At 40.1% G+C, this 19,900-nt stretch overlaps 1 protein-coding gene across 3 annotated transcripts in view; it reads left to right on the forward strand.

The window, feature by feature from the left end:
- FGF14 (fibroblast growth factor 14) overlaps nucleotides 1-9,662 on the forward strand; it is a 363,780-nt gene extending 354,118 nt beyond the window's left edge. For all 3 annotated transcript variants that reach the window (XM_042460633.1, XM_042460634.1, XM_042460632.1), the window contains 2 exons: nucleotides 1,880-2,078; nucleotides 5,962-9,662. In XM_042460633.1, the coding sequence (XP_042316567.1) occupies nucleotides 1,880-2,078; nucleotides 5,962-6,098 (336 nt within the window). In that variant the 3' untranslated portion in view covers nucleotides 6,099-9,662. The remainder of the gene's footprint in view (nucleotides 1-1,879; nucleotides 2,079-5,961) is intronic.
- Nucleotides 9,663-19,900: the final 10,238 nt, after the last annotated feature.

Genomic DNA, 19,900 nt, shown 5'->3' on the forward strand with positions numbered 1-19,900 from the left:
TAGCCAATGGCAAGGTATGCTGGGAGTTGGAAGTTCAACTTCTGGAGGGCCATATATTCCCCACCCTGTTATAGAAGACTGATGTAAACATAATTGCTCATGTTCTGAGTGGGACAACTCTGCACAGTAAGACCTTGGTTCTGTTTTTCTTGTTTTCCTCTTCTCCCATCTTCTTCATTCTCACTATCTGATAAGCACATTTTGTTCATATCCGGCAACTTGGGTCTGCACAAGGAGAACATCTGCCCTAGTGCTTGGGTGAAGGGCTCAGATCAAATAACCATAACAGCCCAGCAATGGTTGATTGCCACTTAGGCTGGTGATGGGTGCAAAGTGATATTACCAGAGCCAAAGCCAAAGGTTTACCAAGAGGGATTCCAGCTACACATCTTTCCTTGCAAGCCTGATATTGTTGAGGTATGGAGCAGCATTGAAAATGTTCAGATGTGGCAGAGAAGCTAATGGACACTCACTGCCCTTAATCAGGAATTGGTTGCAGCTGTGGATCTAGACTGCAGGTGATTGTCCAAGGTCGCAGAGTGTGCCACAGAGCAGCACATAGCACTTATGTAAATATGCTGTGTCATTTGGAATGGTGGACAGTAATCCAGGTAACACAGGAAATTGTACAGGAAGGGGTTGAGCTAGATTGCCACATGGCAAAAGTGTATATAAGCTCAAATTATCTTTGTACAGTGTGGGTTTGTAGTAGGAGGAGTTAGTCTGTGTAGCTTTGTTCTCGCGTGTGTGTTTGCAACAAGAATAAACAGTGCCTCTTTGGAGAAAAGCCAGCCTTCGGTGCTTTAGTCAAGCAGCTGTTTTTCCTGGCAAAGCTCCAGTCTGCCAGTTTGTCTATCTATTCACAAGCTTCCAAGATTACTCTGCGTTTATCTCTGCATATTTTCCCAACAGATATACCCCTGATTCCCTTGCTGGTTGGGATTAGATAGATGGTGTGCCATTTCCCCACACAGTAAGGTCACCTCCTGATGAGTGTGTCTTCTCTTCTTCCTGCCCAAAGAAGGCATGGAGGAATAAAGAGCCAATTGCATAATCTATTGTAGTATTAGAAGCTTCACAAACAAATGTGTTTAATTTCTTTCCCTTCGGACTCCTTGTGCCCTGACTCTTAAATTGATAGGGCACGTTAGTTATGGTTTAGTTATTCATAACTAGCTAGTTTGGATCTATCCCGCCCTGTATGTGTGTACATGTGCCTGATAATCCAAAGTTAAACACATTGAAACCCCAGTGGTAGAAGGGGTAGGGTTAAGTATGTATATAAATCACTCCTATTAAAATGAATAGAATCTAAAAGTACTGTACTTTATTCTAGCTGGATTGTATATATGTTTCTGTGTTTTAAGCAGAGTATTTTAAACCAAATATACAGCTCTAACATTTAGGTTGGTTTCATAGATTTTGCCATTTCCCATCTCTAAACATCACAAGCAGTTTGATAAACTAATTCTACTAGATGTCTTTCTTTTGGATGTGTCCCAGAAAAATAAATACATAGTAAGAAAAACTTAAGTCTTTCCTTTGTTTTGGTTGATGTGATTCAAACATTTGCTTTTCATACTGGCAAAGAGTCTTGGACAGCCTGGCAACAATATACAGTCTTTCAGCCTTACCTTCTGTACTTTGCATTCCAAAACTGTTACACACCACATTTTACTTATGTGCCAAATATGCAACAGATGAATGAATTAAGTTATTGAAGCATCTCCATAACAAAACTGGAAAGTGAACATAGCTCTTTCCAGTTTGTAGTCCTCAGATGCCACTGGGGTTTTGTATCTAACAGGCAAAATAGCACCAACAGCAGAAGACTGTATGTTGAGTATCACCGTCTTAACATATTTTCTTTTCCTTGCAGGAACTTTTTACACCAGAATGCAAATTTAAGGAGTCTGTTTTTGAAAATTATTATGTAATTTACTCATCAATGCTCTACAGACAACAAGAGTCAGGTAGGGCCTGGTTCTTGGGGCTCAATAAAGAAGGGCAAGTCATGAAGGGGAACAGAGTGAAGAAAACAAAACCAGCAGCTCATTTTCTACCGAAGCCATTGGAAGGTAAGCTTTGTATTGACACAGCTGTACCAAAACATTAACATCACCCCTTCACCCTTCAACAGTGGCTGCCGGTGGCTGCCTTATCAATGTGGTGGTGATTTAAGTCTTAATCAGAATTTTGAAGGAACTGTCCAAAGTGCTGACCTTGTTTTGCAATTGAATTCAGCATCTTGGCCCATTCTAAAAGTCAGATGAAGACTTAGTATTCACCACCCTACTGACATAAAAGCCACCAGCCATGACCACCCTTAAGACTGTGTACAGAGTAGGTGGCTTTAAGACTACATTTTTACTTGTGCCAGTGGCCTTACTGGCTGGAAGATTTTGTGTATTATAGTGCTCATTATATGTATTGTTGGCGCGTTACAGACCGCCCAAAACGGGCGGTCTGCCTGCGCCTTCATTTGCTGCATGGAGAAGCCTCAGTGGCCAAACCACGAGGCTCCTCCGTGCTGCAAAAAAGAAGCCCCAAAATGGCACTTCTTGTTGCTATGCTCTAATGATGTCGCAAGGCACCAGTGGTGCACTTGCGATGTCATTAGTGCCACGTGACATGCAGACGCTAGGTGTCCATGACGTCAAGATGGCGGCGCCCATATAGAATGGGCGCCGCCATTTTGTACGTCTCCAGGATGTACTAGGGTTAGGGGCATGTGTAAAGCATGCCCTTTCCTAACCCTAGTACATACTTTACGCCCGTGTGGAACGGGCTGTAAATAATCAAAACCAGCTCTCTTGAAATGTGATCCTGGAGGAGAGTTCTGTAGATATCACAAACTGCTAAAAGGGCAAATTAATTGGGTCTTAGAGGAAACCAAGCCTGAACTCTCACTAGATGTCATAGTGACTAAACTGAGGCTATTGTACTTTAGACATATAAGGAAATTATGTGACTCATTAAAAAAGACGATACTACTCAGTAAAGTGGAAGACAGTAGGAAGCTAGGAAAGCCACATATAGCTGGATTGATTCAGTCAAAGTAGCCACAGCCCTGAGTGTGCAAGGCAGTTGACCAGGGATCCTGGAGGTCTCTCATTCATTGAGCTACCTTAAATCAAAGTTGCTTGACAGTAAATAACAAGTGCAAGGAAGTAAATCCTCCAATCTCTTATGGGGTTTGTCTGATTTTTATGTAATCCCAAGTGCCATAACTGTGCTGGATGATCCCTTCCTAGTTCCAAGGTATTATTTTGTATTTTACTTTATTCTCTCTCAAAAGGGCATATATGAAATGCTCTTTTATGGAAACAGGGCATAAGATTGGCAAACTATTCTAAAAGCTAATCACAGTAGCTCAAGTGGAGCACTAGATTAGCATGATGGCTACATTTCTGAGCCGTGAATTTACAAGTTCCTGGCTGCAACATCATCCTTATAGACTCCTTTGCAGAATTCCAACAAGCCATCCCTCTCCCAGCCTCACTCTCCATCTGCAATATTGGGATACGATTCTTGGCCTGTCTTGCATAGCTGTTGTAAGAATTACTGAGATGCTGCATGAAAAGCACTTTGTTCAAAAGTTCACTATGAAATGCTTAGTATTCTGGCAGAAATGTCAGGCTCCTGAATTGAAATAAGAAAATATTACTAACCAGGTAGGAAGAGCTAGATTAGTGCTTTTTTTAAAAAATTAGACATCCTGCTTTAGAAAACAAGTTTGCTAAAGTCAAGAGTCTATTGAGTCAGCTGCACACTGCACTCAGTGATGTCAAGCTGATTTTTAGATTTAAAAATCCACTTCAAAATCCACAACAGCAAAGCACTGGTTGGCTATTCTGAATACAAAATTTTAGAGTTGATTTCACAAAACAGAATCCAGATGCTAGTTTCTGTTGTGCCTATGTTTCCGCTTAACACTAAAATAAAGTTTATCATTATAAGAATGAGCCAGTGTGAAATTCAGGGTTGTGTGATCTCCACACTTGCACTTCCATTTCAGATTAGTCACAGTTTAGCATTCTTCTCCAAAACCTAAATTGTGGTTGATTTAACTGTATTGGGGGGGGGGGGATTTACACTCCTTTATTTGAAGTTAGCTTGCTTCAAACAACCCATATGTAAGACTACAATGGTGTATGAGAGTTGGATAATACAGCAAAGTATGATTAATCAAAAAAGGGAGCAAAAGCTTAGGACCCTTTTCAGCCATGGTGATGGTGGAGTGAGGAGCACATAAACCCAGTAAGGAGGAAAAACTGATTGACCATATGGATTAATATTATGTCCAAACCTGCCCAATATGCCTTTAAAAAACATATTGCCTGTCATATGAATGGATATTCCACAATGTATATATAGTCTTAAAAATCAGTGCTAAAATATTCAGTTTCACCAGAATCATACTGTTCTTTAATTTTATATTATGTGTACAAACATAAGCTTTCTCATTGATGCCAAGATAAATATGTGCAGTATCAGTACAAACAGTAACCATACTGTGTCAGAGAATGAGAAGAGCAAAGGAGAATATAACTGTGTTAGATCTTACAGCTAATCTTCTAAGATCAGCAGAAGTGATAGTGTTTAATAAACCACTGCTTCACCTTATGTAAGCCTCCAGTGTGTTGATCTTAATCAAGATTCCATATTCAAACCAATTTGAAACTTATTCATACATTACAGCCCTCCAGGGGAACCTTGGGAATTATGCTTTTATATGAGGAAGTATTCCCCTATAGATACTCCAGGCCCTTCACTGAATTACACTTTCTTCTTTAGGAGTGGGAACATCCAGCTTGAATATGACATATAGATATGCCTCTAGGCTGTGTTGGACAGGCCTTTTGAGAAACTTCTACAAGCTAGCAGAGGAAATTATGTTGCTCAAGTGCTAGACATACAGTGGGCCCTTGTTATACGCTGGGGTTTGGTTCCAATATCCCCCGTGTATAACAAAATCTGTGTATGCTCAAGTCCCATTAAATATAATGACATAGTAAAATGGTGTCCCTTATAAAAAATGGAAAATCAAGGTAAATTTAAATTTTTTGGAACATTTTCAAACCGTGTATGCCTGAATCCGTGTATAAAAAATCTGTGTATAAGAAGGGCAGACTGTATATAATGAAGCAAGTTAAATCCATTAAAATTAGCTGAAGTCAAACTATAGATTTCAATGAGAATTAACACATGTATGGACATTTCCACTGGATTCTTCTGCTTCTGCTCAGGGAATCAGGAAACAGAGTAATGGTGATCCTCTTCTTTCTCCAGAATCTTCCATGCATGCCTTTAGTTAGTCTGTTGGACTAAAATATATAGATACAGGTTTTGTCTGCTATAGGATGATGTCTGATTTCCTGGAATTATACTGTTGTTGATGTCCATGGACATTTAAGAAGAACACAGGTGTTTCTATCTTTGTCACATCCTAGTTTTCTAAAGTTTGTTTTCTAAAACCTAGTACTCTTAGATTTTCTATATATAATCTACCATAATTAGATAATAATAATTGTACAGTATAACTTGCATTTGAAATTTTTGAAAACCCTTTATGGAGATATGCTAGGAAAGCAGACATCATCCTATAGCAGCCACCAACATTCTTACGAGACCTGAACTCTCAGCTCTTCTATACTAGTAAGTATGCTGGTGGAGCACAAGTCTCCACTTTTGCCATTGTTTGGGAAGTGAAGACTGCTTCCTCTTGTCATTTCCTCCTTTGGAGTGTACCTGGAACAAGGGCCATTGCCCAAGGAGGAAGAACAAGATAACTCTTTCCACAAAAAACATACATATGCATAACCAAGGACTGGTTGTCTTCAAGAGGATTCTAGCTAGAGAGGCCTAATTATTGAATCTTGAAAGGCTTGCTTGAATAACCTTTGCTGACATGTTTTTAAAGTACTCTTTTTTCCCCCATTTCTTTTCCCTCCCATGTAGTTGCCATGTATCGGGAACCATCTTTGCATGACGTTGGAGAAACAGTGCCAAAGGCTGGGGTGACTCCAAGTAAAAGCACAAGTGCATCGGCAATAATGAATGGAGGAAAACCAGTTAACAAGAGTAAGACGACATAGCCAGATCCTCATGGGTGTTGTGACTTACTGAGCTCTCTTAAGTACAGCTGAGCACTTTACCCTTGCAAGACTGTCTCACACTGGTGTCTGCGGATCAGCTGGAGACAAGCAGATGCTTGCTCTTCGCTCATTCCGACATGTTTGTTGCAAGTGGATAAATCTCAACGTGTAACTCCTCCCACAGCAAAGAAGACACCTGGATAACCAGCTGAACTCAGACCATGGAATGCCCTACCAGATATGGAATGCCTTTTTAATATCTTTTCTGTGACTGTGACACCTCATGTGAATGACATACTTCACAAGTACACTTGATATCCTGCCTGCTGACAGTTACCCATAATCCCCCTTTTGAGTCCAAGAAACCCATGTGTTTTAAGTTCAATTTTGTAGCACAAAAAAACAATAACAAGTAATTTCTAGATAGATGCTGTAAACTTGTGCTATTATCGATTTTCTCTTCTTCCCCTTTTTTATGAGGCTGCTCGCTCCGCTGTCTGTGTGACTCCTTTGCAGGGATTGTGTTTCTCTCTGATTTAGATGTTGCTGGTGGCTTAGTTTTGGAAAGCAATCAGGGGAGCCTTCAAAAACCCTATTAGGAATTATATCTGTCAAAGGATAGGATCGTCTCAGAGTTACAAATGGGGATTCAACATGGGTATACTGAGGGTGGTGTTACTGAGGATGGAAAAAAATCAAACATGGCCCATCAACAATCTCTTCAGGCCAGTGTTTGACATCCCCTGATAGTTTCTTTGTGTGTGTGTGTTTTATACATATCACAGGCTTACTGGTAATGGTAACATTTGCCTTGCCCAGCGAGCAAGACCCACACGTTTTTGGGAAAGTGGGTCCAAAGAACTCTGTAGGCCTTGTAGGCCTGAATTAAGGCTCATTTTTCATCTATTAGTCCTCATTATTTGAAAGTTTAAAAAATTAAAATGAATGAGAATTGTGCTACCTAAGTCTGTTTCAAAACAATAGAATCCTTTTTCCTGTTTTTAAAGAATGGAACGTAATCCCATCCTAATTTTTGGCTGTAGTCCACTCTCTTACTCAGCAAAGCATGGGCAAGGAAGTTGTTGTGTTCTTTTTTGCAGCACCAATGCAAAGGGTAGTTACAAAATCTACTTTTCTTTTTTCAGTGTTTAAAAAAAGGGATGTTTTTAACAGGACATATTTAAAGAGTTCCTTTGTGTTTCTTTTTTAAAAAGCATGCAGAGTTCAGTCTCTATGTATTATTTCACCAGTCCCCCACTACCACATGTTTCCGGTTCAGCTTCTTAGGATATTATGCCCTCCAAATTGCTAGGTTTATGGTGCCTTGCCTTGATATCAGTATTCTTTTCATTGTTACTACACAAACCTAGGCAAATTCTAACATGATTACGTGGCCAAGAACCTTTCAGATTCAATTGCGTAATAAAATGAATACTGTTGCTATTTCCTTGACACTAGTGTTGAAGCCAATGAAACTGGAAAAGAGAATGGTCACAAGGGGGTTCAAGCTGTAAAGCATAAAGTAGGTAAAGAACTTCAAAGTATTTTTTAAAAATGTGTGATTAAAAACAGGAGGCATGACACGAGCCAAAATGTACCTCAGTTCTGGAAAACTATGTATGAGACTGCTAGGTGTCCATTTCCATGTTTACTTCTCATTTCATTTTTTAAGTCTGTATTTTCGGAATAGCTTTTCAATATTGGTTTTTGTTATAATCCATTCTGGTCTCTTCAGATTGCCATCCTTCTTAGGGGGTTCCCGACTGACCATTGATTAAGATTATCATACAGTGGACCCATGTTATACGCTGGGGTTTGGTTCCAAGATCCCCCTTGGATAACAAAATCTGTGGATGTTCAAGTCCCATTAAATATAATGACAAAGCAAAATGGTGTCCCTTATAAAAAATGGGAAATCAAGGGTTGATATTTGAAATTTATACTTGTTTTGAACATTTCTGTTTAAGAAAAGAGGCTATTTAAAGTTGGATTGTTTCAACCAGTTGAGTAAAGCACATTAAAAGCTAATCAATTTCAAAGCATGTAATGAGGTCCCACCCCAACCCTTCCTGAAAAAAAGAAAGAAAAAAACCCAAGGAATGAGTGAAGAATTTTAAAGCGGTGGAAATATGGGCACAAAATTAAAACCCTTCTCCCCGTAGCTTCTCAAAATGACATTTCCTGGAGGACTGTATTGTAAAGAAGTGCCCTTTCCATTTGTTATTTCGCAGGGAGGAGCTTCTCATTCCCTGGGTTTGTGTGGTTTTCAGGAATCAGCAGGTGGCCTGGCCTACTCAAGCGGGCACTGTGTGTTTACAGGCTGCGCAGTCACCACTGAAACTGAAAGTCTCTGCCCAGTCTGTCAACTTACTCTCAACTGTGAAATGTTTTGTGTTATTCTCTAGAGCACCAGGTCCTGGAGCCTGCTTACTTTTACTTTTGAATAGACCGTTATATTTCTGTACTGTGCAACTGGAGTTTTAAAAACAAACATTCTGGAACACTCTGAAAAAGGAAAGCATAATAAAAAGGACAAAAAACATGCTACTTCTTCAGAATTTCATATTGTTGCATGAAGTGGGAGGGAGCAGAGGTTTTTTTAGCTGACTTCAAAGACTGAGAATGGAACGCAGGAATAGGATAACATATTATCATCTGCTGCAACTGATGGTTATTAAGGCCAGCAAAGAAAACTTTCCTACCCTTGCTGCATCTTAATCCAAACTGCATTCATTGCAGCCTAATCCTTTGGGCCCAATTTATAGGGGGCATTCTTTCATCTTAATTTGAGACATTTATACTCAAATTACCATCCCAACCAGTTGATCAGTTAATGTTACAGTGAGGCTGACTTCATGTTTGTAAATGATTGATACTGTTAAGTAGAATACATATACAGTTTTAGTTATCCTTCACAAAGGTTGAAGTCATGAATCTTTCTTTCTCTGAGGGTAAAGCATCCCCCCCCCCAAAAAAAACCAACACCCTGTTTCCGCATAGTGGAGATAATTTTTTGTTCCTTGTGCTTTGGTTACGCCTTTAAGTTTGTCTCTTGTCTCATCCGTTGCATGGGAAGAGGATGGTAATGATGAACTGCATGTAGTAGGCTATATGTATCAGACCTGTTGGTATGTACTACTAAACTGACATACATATAAGCAATGAGTTTGTCTGCATTGTACAGTTTGTGTTTATTACCATTTTGTTGTATACACAGATGCAACATATTGAATAAAATATTTATATGAAGACATATTGGAGAAAAAACCCACCATTTATATTTTTTTAAGAAAATAAGATTGTGCAAAGTAACATTGCATTGGCTGCAGTATAACAAAACTTCGTGTAAATAGTTTGGCAAAACTCAATTCTTTCTCCCCTTGATAATGCCAAAGAAAATTTTAGCTCATTGATATATTAATTCTCATTGTTTTCCAGGACAAGATACCACCATTTTGTTCCCTCTCAAATTTATTTTGCTGTTAAGTGAAACTTCCTTTTCAACTGTCTGTTACTTACTAAAGAACTGTACAGTAAACCTGATGGAATCAATTTGTATTTACAGATCGTGTGTGTTATACTTCCATTTACACAGTGTGTTTGTGGTCCAACATTCTTCCTTAGTTTGCATGTTTTGGTCTCTTTTGTTGTGTTGGCTTCAGTTCATTCACAAGTAAGTTGCAGACTAGTCAAAGAGGACACAATGTTATCACCAGTCAACAAATCTGGAAAGGACAGGCCATAATATTCTCATATAGTTCTGACCTCAGTGGGGAAGTAGGCATCCATTCGACCTCATCCAGAGATCTATTTTCCCACTCATGGATTTTTTACACATGCTGGGTTACCTACACATGTCACCAGAAGAAGCTCCTTTTGCTAATATACATCATGAAAATCATCGTGAAAGAACTCTGTACATTTATGAGAACTTGGCTAAACCAAATTTATTGTTGGATCTGGGTATGGACTGCAGTAGTATAAGACGACACCTTTCAGTGGAATCCTGAATGTGTTTGTATAGAAGCAAGTACCAATGAGCTCGATTGAGCTTATAGCTTTGTTCATTCTATATGCAGTCATTGTGTTTAGGTACTAAAAGCAAAAGCACACATTTTGGTTGAGATTTTATCAATAGGAATCTTTTCTAAAATACTGCATTAACTACTACAGTTGTCCCTCCATTTGCGCAGACTTTGAATCCGTGTCCCTCAATTATGCCCAAGGGCAAATGAAGGGACATAAAATAGGGGACATGCCTGGAGCACGTGCATACCGTGGTACACCACCTTTCAAGCCAATGGGGCTTGAATATTGGCAGATTTTGGGTTGGGGGGGTTGCTGGAATGGATCCACTACAAAAAGGGAGGGGTGACTGTATTTTTACAGAACAAAATTCTCACTAGTGTAGTGCCACTGTAGTATGACATTCAGTGATACCTCTGATTTATTGCATCAAAATGGTTAATTATACCCAGACAAATGAGCAAAAAGGTCGTGAATGCTTATTCTGACCAGTATTCTACCTCAGCTACTCAGAGATCTTATACGCTAAATGAGAGAAAGAAGTTTGTCTACAAAAGCTTTGTCTATAAAAGCTTTTCTTTCTATTAGTCTTTCAATACTGATCCAACTTAATACCGTTATGTCTTTGAATTCAACCATTTTAGTTAAGTGTACAGTGTGCCCTTGTTATCTGCTGGGGTTTGGTTCCAGGATGCCCCATGGATACCAAAATCCGTGGATGCTCAAGTCCCATTAAATACAATGGCATAGTAAAATTGTGTCCCATATATTAAATGACAAAATCAAGATTTGCTATTTGGAATTTATACTTTTAACAAATATTTTCAAGCCATGGATGCTAGAATCCGTAGATAAAAAAATCTGTGGCTAAGGCGGTCCAACTGTACTTAACTATGTAATCACTCCTGGCCTGACTCTCCCAATCCTGACTCTCCCAAACCCATATTCCAATCACTGGCAAAATGGATATCCTCTCCATGTAGCTGATGACTGGTAAACTGGGTTGGGAGATGGAGTTACGATCATGGCAATAGTGTTGCAATAATGACTAAGGAACAGCCCCGAATATGGATCAGTTACCTAAATTAACTCATCCGTAAACTTTTAAGTAGCTGATTCAGAATACTAGCCCATGATCCTTCGCAGTCTGAATGATCATCTTTAGGGTGGTACTCAGAAGTATTAGGAATCAGAAGGTGGTGAATGTGGGACAGGGAAGACAATCACCAGAATCCTATATGACCTGCTATGTTACATACATATACCTGCTAAGTAGCAGAGGCACTAAGAAACCCCTTTACTGGTGTATAATGGGACACCAGCATTGCACACCAAGGTATATTGCATACTGAATTGCCTCAAGCACTTTGCCAGCTCTCCTGCATAGTAATGTAACAGCAGCCCTATACCGGTTACAAATGTTATGGATCTATGCAATTCTAATCCCCACAGATGTAAGTCCACTTATGAAGACATAAGGCCCCAGCAGGATTCTGGAAATAGCTGCTGCTGTTTAAGAAAATGTCACTCTAATGTTGGAAAAGAATGTGATTACCTTTTGTATGATGCTGTCTATCGTGGAAAGGGTCCTATGAAAGCATAAAGAGGCTAATTGACGGACAGAATGTAGTAGACATAGAGATGCAGCATGATCTCAAAGTGTGGAATATTTATACTTTCTTGGAAAACAACTTTAGCATTTTCCATTCAACGTGAACTGTGGAGAGCAGAGGACACTGGAGACACATCTGGCTATGTGCTTATAATCAGATACAAAACCACAACATCACCCTCTGGAACCTCCAGAAGATGGCCACAAAGCTCTAGGAAATCTTGATCATTTTGTGTCTGTCTGCAGGGACACAGCCAGATGCTTCTCCAGTGCCTGTCAGTCTGCACCAGCCCCAGCCATGGACATGAGGAAGGCATGTAGAGGTTTGGTCATTGTGTGAGGAAGAGAGTGACCCTCTGTACCACTAACAAAAAAAAATTCGGTACAAAGGTATAATTTTCAAGTTCACCTTTGTATGTTATTAACAGAATAACCACTTTAGTGCCTTAGGGATTAACTGGATTCTTTCTGAAAGCACCCTTATGCAAAAGGCACAGTGTGTGTTCTGAGAAAGTGGTCTGTACATGAGTCACTAATAAAGAGGATGGTATATTAAGCCCTGTGCATATCCAGTTTCCTTGTTCATACCAACCATCTTAGAAAATCAGATGCCCTGAGGACAAAATTGGCACCACTTTCAAACAAGAAAAAAAATGTTGCAAATGATATTTTCTCCACCTGTCATATTTGGCCATTTATATGAGCCATTTGAATAAGCCAACTTGAGATGAAAAGGAAATGTGCCCTAATTGAAATTTATATAATTCATCGGTGGTGAGTTTATTAAACAAAGCACTTGTGTATCTTTCAAGTTTCTCACCACAAGGAGGAAAACGTGTTCAAGACCCCCCCCCCAATTGTTTGAGTATAGATGCACCTAACTATACACGCATATAGGTGCACCTAACTAAAAATGCAAATATGAGGAAAATGTGCATGAACACACTTCTGACAATGGAGAAATTGCCTATAATATGTCCATGGGAGCTGTGCCTACCCATAGACATCTGAGTATCCATGCAGGGCTATGGGAAGTCTTACAACCCAATGCGGAACTGTGACAAGACAAGAGGATTCTGAGAAATGCAAGAAAAATAGAAATGATTGGTTTTCACATCTCTAATGCTGAATTTATTCAGTATTCCCTTCTCTACTAAATGGGGTAGGCTTTCAAAAGAAAGGCCTATGCTGGCTTAACATGTCTATTTTAAAATTGAAAATACAGTAGCTGTCACACTTTCTAAGTACAGTATTTCAGACTCTGACTCTAGTACAGTAAACAATGGGGGGAAAGAAGCATTGCATCAAATTACTGCTTCCATCAAACCTATATCACAAACATGCTACAAATGCAAAGGTGGTGATCTTAGTGCTCAGGGACAAGACATCTCAGCATATGTGCATGGTACTTGACCTATTATAGACACAAATCAGAAGCCAGTATCATTCTTGTTGAAAACAGGTCTAAAAATGGCCTTTTTTTCAGTCTTTCATTCTTTTCAGTAATTCAAACAAGGGTTAAAAATTACCATGCTGGGGTGTGTATGTGTGTTACCATCATGCCATTCTCTACCAGTCTCCTCATGCAGAGAACAATCATCTGAAAACAAGAGCTTCAACTTCATGTGACAGCTATCCATATTTTCCAATATATCAATTCTATGGAGAATCTCCACATTTAGTACTAGCAAATGTGGAGAGGACAACAGTGTAGGGGAATGGGACTAGTGTGTTTTCCCTCATGTGTTGGTTTTAACCTGCCTTTGAATGCCTGAATAGGGTTTCCTTTAAACAACCTGTCCATGGGTTGATCTAGCAGCTTACTGTTAGAAACGCAACATTTAGCTGTTAGGTAGTTATGTTGTCATAAACTAGACTTAACTACTTCATAACTCTTTCATATTCACATTTGCAATCATGGCACCATTTCCATGTCTGCAAATGCCTCTAAAACCCATTTTGAAAGCCAAGGCAGCCATACCGAATTCTGTAGATATTGGCAGCAGCTATTATAATAACAGCACTGGAAAGCAGGGTGCTTAAGTATGCCACATCCATCCTGCTCTTTTCAGTGCGTGGCAGTGTGATAAGAATTTGTGATAAGGCCCTACAGTGGTTCCTGCTTTGTCTAAATTCACCAAATGTTCATTGGCAGGAGGGGGCTGGCATAACATCTTCCAGCACTCCGCTTGCCAGAATCAAATAACCCCTGGCTTTTAAGTTGGGTTTTAGGGGATCAGATTGTAGCTATGTGCCCCATGCAGGATCTCAGTCCATCTCTTCAAGATAGCAGCAGTGATAGGGTTGAACAGTTCAAGTGACTAAGAATCCCCATCTTTTATCCACCTATCCTGTCCTCTCTGTGATATAAAGTGGTGCTCTCAGGGATCTTTCCACCTCTTCTCTTTCCATCCCTTTTGCTTCTTCCTCTCAGCCTTTTCCAGAAGTGGTACTAGTTTAATTCAGCATTTTTTACCACCCTAGAGAACTTGCCTGTTTAAATGGCGTTCTTACAATAAAGTGTTTCGTTTCTTAGGTGTCTTTAAGCCATTGGCCTTTTGCTCTTTAATTAAGATTTCTAGCCACTGCACACTCTCTCCTTCACGGACCACATTTATCAGCCTTCCCATGCAAATCACTTGTTCAGATGTAACCAGTATGGCTTCAGTCTGAGTTAAACAGTTACCATACCTCACCAGTAACATCAGGAGCAAATAAGGAGAATTGCATGCTGTACCTCTCTCTGCACAAATAAAACCAACAAATATTTCAATAACAATGCCTGTTGGAAATGGATCCCAAAATCAATTATGTTTACTATATAAAATAACTGCTCTCTAATCAAATGAGCAACCAGAATTTTAAATGATTGCTTTCACCGTAAATCTTCCAATAATATTGTAGCAATAAATGTTGGGACGTGCAAAACCTGGAATGTGAAGACAGCACAGAGCAGTTCTGAGGACTATCTGTCTGATTATGCATGCACAGAACTCCTGTTAATAAATTATGCTAAGAGATTTAGAGGTCATTGTACCACTGTGTCCTTGTGAATACAATCTCCAAAAAGAGCTATGTATTCTGCTTATAAGGACAAGAGAAACTATGACATGAAGGGTTTGCTGTGTTGAGGTGGGATGCTGAGGGTGTGACTTTTAATATCTAGGAAATGCAGGCTTCTACAGAATGTTTCACACCGTAGCAGTTCTTCAGAGCAGGAGAGTCCTATTTAAAGAGTACATGCTATTTCTAAAAGAAAAGGAAAGAAAAGACAGAAAAAGTTTCTATAATAATTTTGAGTAAATCATTTGCAATTACAGTACTCTTTCCTTATTTCTTAGTCCAAAAGCTGAATATGAACACTTAGGCTGTTGCTACAAAACAGTAGCATATTAACACAGTGTATATCCAAATACACTGTTTCCTCATTTAACACAAAAAATGTCAGCATTTTTACAAAGAAAATGTATGCAATCTTTCCCCCCAGAGAACTAAAAGGATGCCAAATCTCAATGTACAAAAAGTTACTCTATGTATATAAAGCAGAAAATCACCCCAAAGTTTCATTTTTATTTTTAAAAAATGATCCAATGTGAATACTACAGTGCACAGCATTTCATTACTGAAAATAAAATAAAGCATTTTGTTCCTAAGACTGACCTGTCTGAATTTACTATTCTAAATATATCATTCCTTATGTTTCCATGGTCCAAACAGTTTCATCTGCATACAGTTAAACTGTGCAGATGAACTCAGAATTCCCCACTCAGCACGGCCACTACTATGGTGACTAGGAGTTTCTGAGGCTGTGGAAAGCTTTCCTAAAACTTTCCACCAGCCACTGTCATCCTGATGCAAATGCCAAGGCCACAACTGGGCCACAAGTCACACTCGCCCTGTGGCCCTCTTCACACCGTTTCTTTCGGGTCTGATGTAGCAGTGGCTAGCTGGATCTAGCTATGATTTTAGTCTTTCACAATGCCTGACATGGTGTCATTCTGGGCCATTGTTGGAAATCAAAATGACCCCCCAACAGTCCCCTCATACTATGTCAAGGGATTTGTGGGACATTTAAAAGGTGTCAGATCCCAGCTGATCAGCACTGCTCCTTATCATTGCCACCAGGTTAAACATACCAGGGGTCACCACCAGAAGATGCTTCACATGGTGTCCTCTCAAACCTGAAGCCAACTCCAGATCAAAGTGGGCAAAGTGTGGCCTCCAGGAGCCCAACAGCATCGGTAAGTGCACAGGCTACTTTTAATCATATCACCAAGAAGTCATGGGGTAAGCATACCTATTAAAGATGAAACAACCATGAAATTTGACCATAGTAGCCCTCCACAATTAATCTGACACAGGATTTCAAATCACTCACTAAAGCATAGCCCCTTTCAAGAGAGGTGTTACTTACCACACTTTCCTGAACATGGGAGCAGAACAGGGCCTAGCCCTATTCTTTCCATTATTGCTTTCCTCACATGGAAAAGGCTGCAAATTAAAAAGAGGTTTGTGTTTGCATGAAGGCTTTCCATGTAAGTAAGGTCCCTACTTTTCCAGAGTTCTTGCTCATATGTAGAGTCACCATGCATAAAAGAATCTCTTTTCCTCACATTGCTTTCTGCTTCAGGAAAATGATGACAAAGTTGGCAAGGCATGAATCTCACTTGCTCAAGTTTTCAGGAAGGTGCTAGAGGGGAACAACATCACAACAGGACATCTATAATTTAGCTTACAAAATACGGGCATGCTCCCCATTCTTGTAACAAGAACGGGGCTGCAAGAACAACAAGCTGGGAGAAGCCATGTTTTGAAGAACAAATCCCTAGCAACCTAGGATAGCATTGCCCCTTCTATGATGGAAAAGTAGTCAACTCAGCATGGCAAGGCACTTGTAAAAATGTAGTAGCCTTTTCTGGCAGTGAATACTGTATAGTCTACAGAACCCTCAGGACTGCTAAAGTTTATGGTTTCAGGGCCTTCAAGCCCAAACAATTGTGTAACATATATATGTGCATGACTACAAGAGGCTCTCCATATGAGCAAGAGGCCTGGAATTGTGTACACATACATGTACATATGCACATACACACTTTTCCCCCCAAATTGAAGGTGCATTCTTTCACTAAAACTTAAGTTGTAGCATATCTTGGCCTCTTCCCTTGAGAGTAATGGAGAAGAACAATCCAACTACCTAACCATAAACCTTCAATGCTATTGTGCGTGGTGGTGGTGGTGATGGAGCTGGTGGTTATGAAGGCTTATACCTTCAACTGAAGAATGAAAGAAAATATGAAGACAGTAGTTGTCAACATCAAGTCCCAGAAGTTTTCATGTGTTTGTCTATTGCAATACACATACAAGGTGAGATCTTATCTAGACTTCTGCCGCACTGCAGAACTAATGCAGTTTGACACCACTTTAGTTATGGCTCCATCCTATGGAATCATGGGGATATGTATTCAAAAACATAGCCATGTTAGTCTGGATAGAATAAACATAAACTTTCATAGACTGAGGGGTTAAACAGACCGGTATTTAATGCCTGCATTGGGGCAGAGTGGAGATGTCATGCCACGTGCCCAACCGCATGGCAAGAGGTCTTACAGCGCTCCATTGCCACAGTGTTTACACATGTTGTGGCAAAGGAGCACTGAAAAGCTGCCAACATGGCGGCAAGTGTTCCTTTTTGCTGGCGCTAAAAGGAGTGGCATTTTGCCATTGTTTTTAGCACTGGCAAAGTGCTGGATTGGACCATAGCATGTGGTTGCCACAGCCCCGATCTGGTGAGGAAAGGGGCAGTGGGACGCCGCTTCAAAGAAGTGGTCTGTTTTGCCCATTGGCTGCTTCCTCAAATACAAAGGTGCTACATGATACCTTTTCATTCTGGGACTTGTAGTTCATTGTGATACCAGAACTCCCTGACAGAGAATATTAATATCTCACAAAACTACAAACCCCAGAATTCCATAGATTTAAGCTATAACAATTAAAGCAGTGTCAAACTAAATTAATTCTGCAGCGTAGATGCAGTGCTAGTTAAGAGTAGTATAGACTTCGGGAGTCCCGACTCCACTATGGTGCCCTTGTTACCACTCTCAAGACTCATTGTTGTGCTGTGATAGCCCCTGACTCTTGCAATTTCATTGCTCCCAGGAGGTGGGATCAGAGAACCATCTGGCTATGCGGCTGCAGCTAGATACAGACAAAGGACATCTTTTGCTGGAATCCAGAGGCTGGGCAGATGACATCATTGACATCATTGGTCTTACTATGGGAACATTGTCTGATGCTTCTCTGATCTCCACTGTCCTCTGCCAGCAGTAGAATGGCCATGACAGGAGGGCTACTGCAGCACAACAGTGATTCCAAGGGAAGGCCTTTGGTCGTTGCAGGAGTTGGAAAAGAACACTAACATCTACAATCTACAAAACTCTCCCAGCAGGGTATACCGCTAAGGAGCAGGTTAGAGAAAGTGGGCAAGGGGGAGGAATTGTCTTAGTCCATAAATGTACCATCACCTTGGCCAGGAAACCTATCCAAAAAACAGATTACATCAAGTGCATTTACCTGACCCTGAAGGCTAGGGACAGTCTGGAGATTCTGTTGGTGTACCGTCCACCCCGTAACCTAACAGACTCCCTGGCCGAGCTGACACAACTGGTCTCAGAGCTGGTTCTGGAGTCCCCCAGGCTTCTTGTCAAAGACATAGCCATGTTAATCTGGAAAATCAATAAGCAAAGGGGTCTTGTAGCATCTTTGAGACTAACTGAAAGAAAAAAGCTGTTAGCATGAGCTTTCATAGACCTGAGCCTACTTCCTGAGATGCATGAGGTGGGACATAAGAAGATGCCAGCTACAAAGTCTTGTAGCACCTTAAAAGTTAACAAAATTATTGCAGTATGAGAAAAAAATGAGGGGGGGGGGCTGTTGATTTCATAAGAAAGTATGGACTGAGGGAAATGACATGTATGTCATTATGTAATTGCCATAAACAGTGGGACCTAGAGTCTTTTATATGTTTGCTTGGCAAACATGGACAATTCCATCTCATCTCACCCCTAAGGTTCTCCCTCCACATCCCAAATAAGAGATCCCATCACAGAAGCATAGAGCTGAAAAGCTCCTAGGAGTTTGCCTAGTCCAACTTACTTCTCAGAAAAAAAAAATCTACTATGTATTCGAGGGAACAGAAGATCACAGTTTTTCTCATCTTTGACAAGAAAGGCCATATTGACATGTCAAGATAGCCTATATACAAAAATAAACAGCTGCAAGACTTTTCATTCTGGAGTGAGAGTGAAAAGACCAGTGTTCCTTTCTCCCTCATTTCTGGTGAAATTTGTGCAAAAATAATGTTTTTGTTTAACAAACACTGGCTAGAAACACATTGGAATATTACACTGGCATAAAGCCTGATTATACCTGTAGTTTCAGTCTTTACACATTCACATAAGGAGATATCCAACACCCCATTCACTACAATCATTCCCCCCTCCCATCTGTGGAAGGATCAGAAATGGAAAATCCACTGGAACATGGTTGTTGCCTCTGTCCTTCCTACTGTATGTCCTGCTAGCACTGATGAAACTCTCAAGCAGTGGCATTTTGTGGCGAAAATGTTTTTTAGAAGAGGTTTAAAACCACATTTTTTGCAACCAAGTCCTGAAATGTGAAAAATGACTTTAAAAATATCCAAAGTGTTATAATCTCCTCTAGTAAGGATGAAATGCTTTGTTCTTGCACATGAGAATGAAATGTACATCCTGTACATACGGAGGTACAGCCTGATTTCCATCCTAGTACTCATTTGGCTCCCACTGAACTGGCTGCATGTATTTTTTGATACAAGGTGGATTGTGTCTTCCCCATCAGGGTCACTAGCTATTCCACTTGGTTAACTAGGGAATAGGAAAATGCCTGTGCCATAGTCCATGTATACAATAAAAAAAATAGGAGGTCTAAACTACTCAATATAGTAGTCTATATGAGTTAGCAATTGCAATTTACTAAACTTTCACATCAGACTGTGTCTTCATGTTGTATGCATGGGCATTTTTTACATGTTGTGGTAAATTCACCCCAGTAAACTCATAAGTTCTTACAAGTTATCAAAACAGCTATGAAAATGTCCCTTGTGCAATTTGCCCAAATGAGCTCCTGA

This window comes from Sceloporus undulatus, chromosome 3, assembly GCF_019175285.1.
Source record: "Sceloporus undulatus isolate JIND9_A2432 ecotype Alabama chromosome 3, SceUnd_v1.1, whole genome shotgun sequence".
Taxonomy (NCBI): domain Eukaryota; kingdom Metazoa; phylum Chordata; class Lepidosauria; order Squamata; family Phrynosomatidae; genus Sceloporus; species Sceloporus undulatus.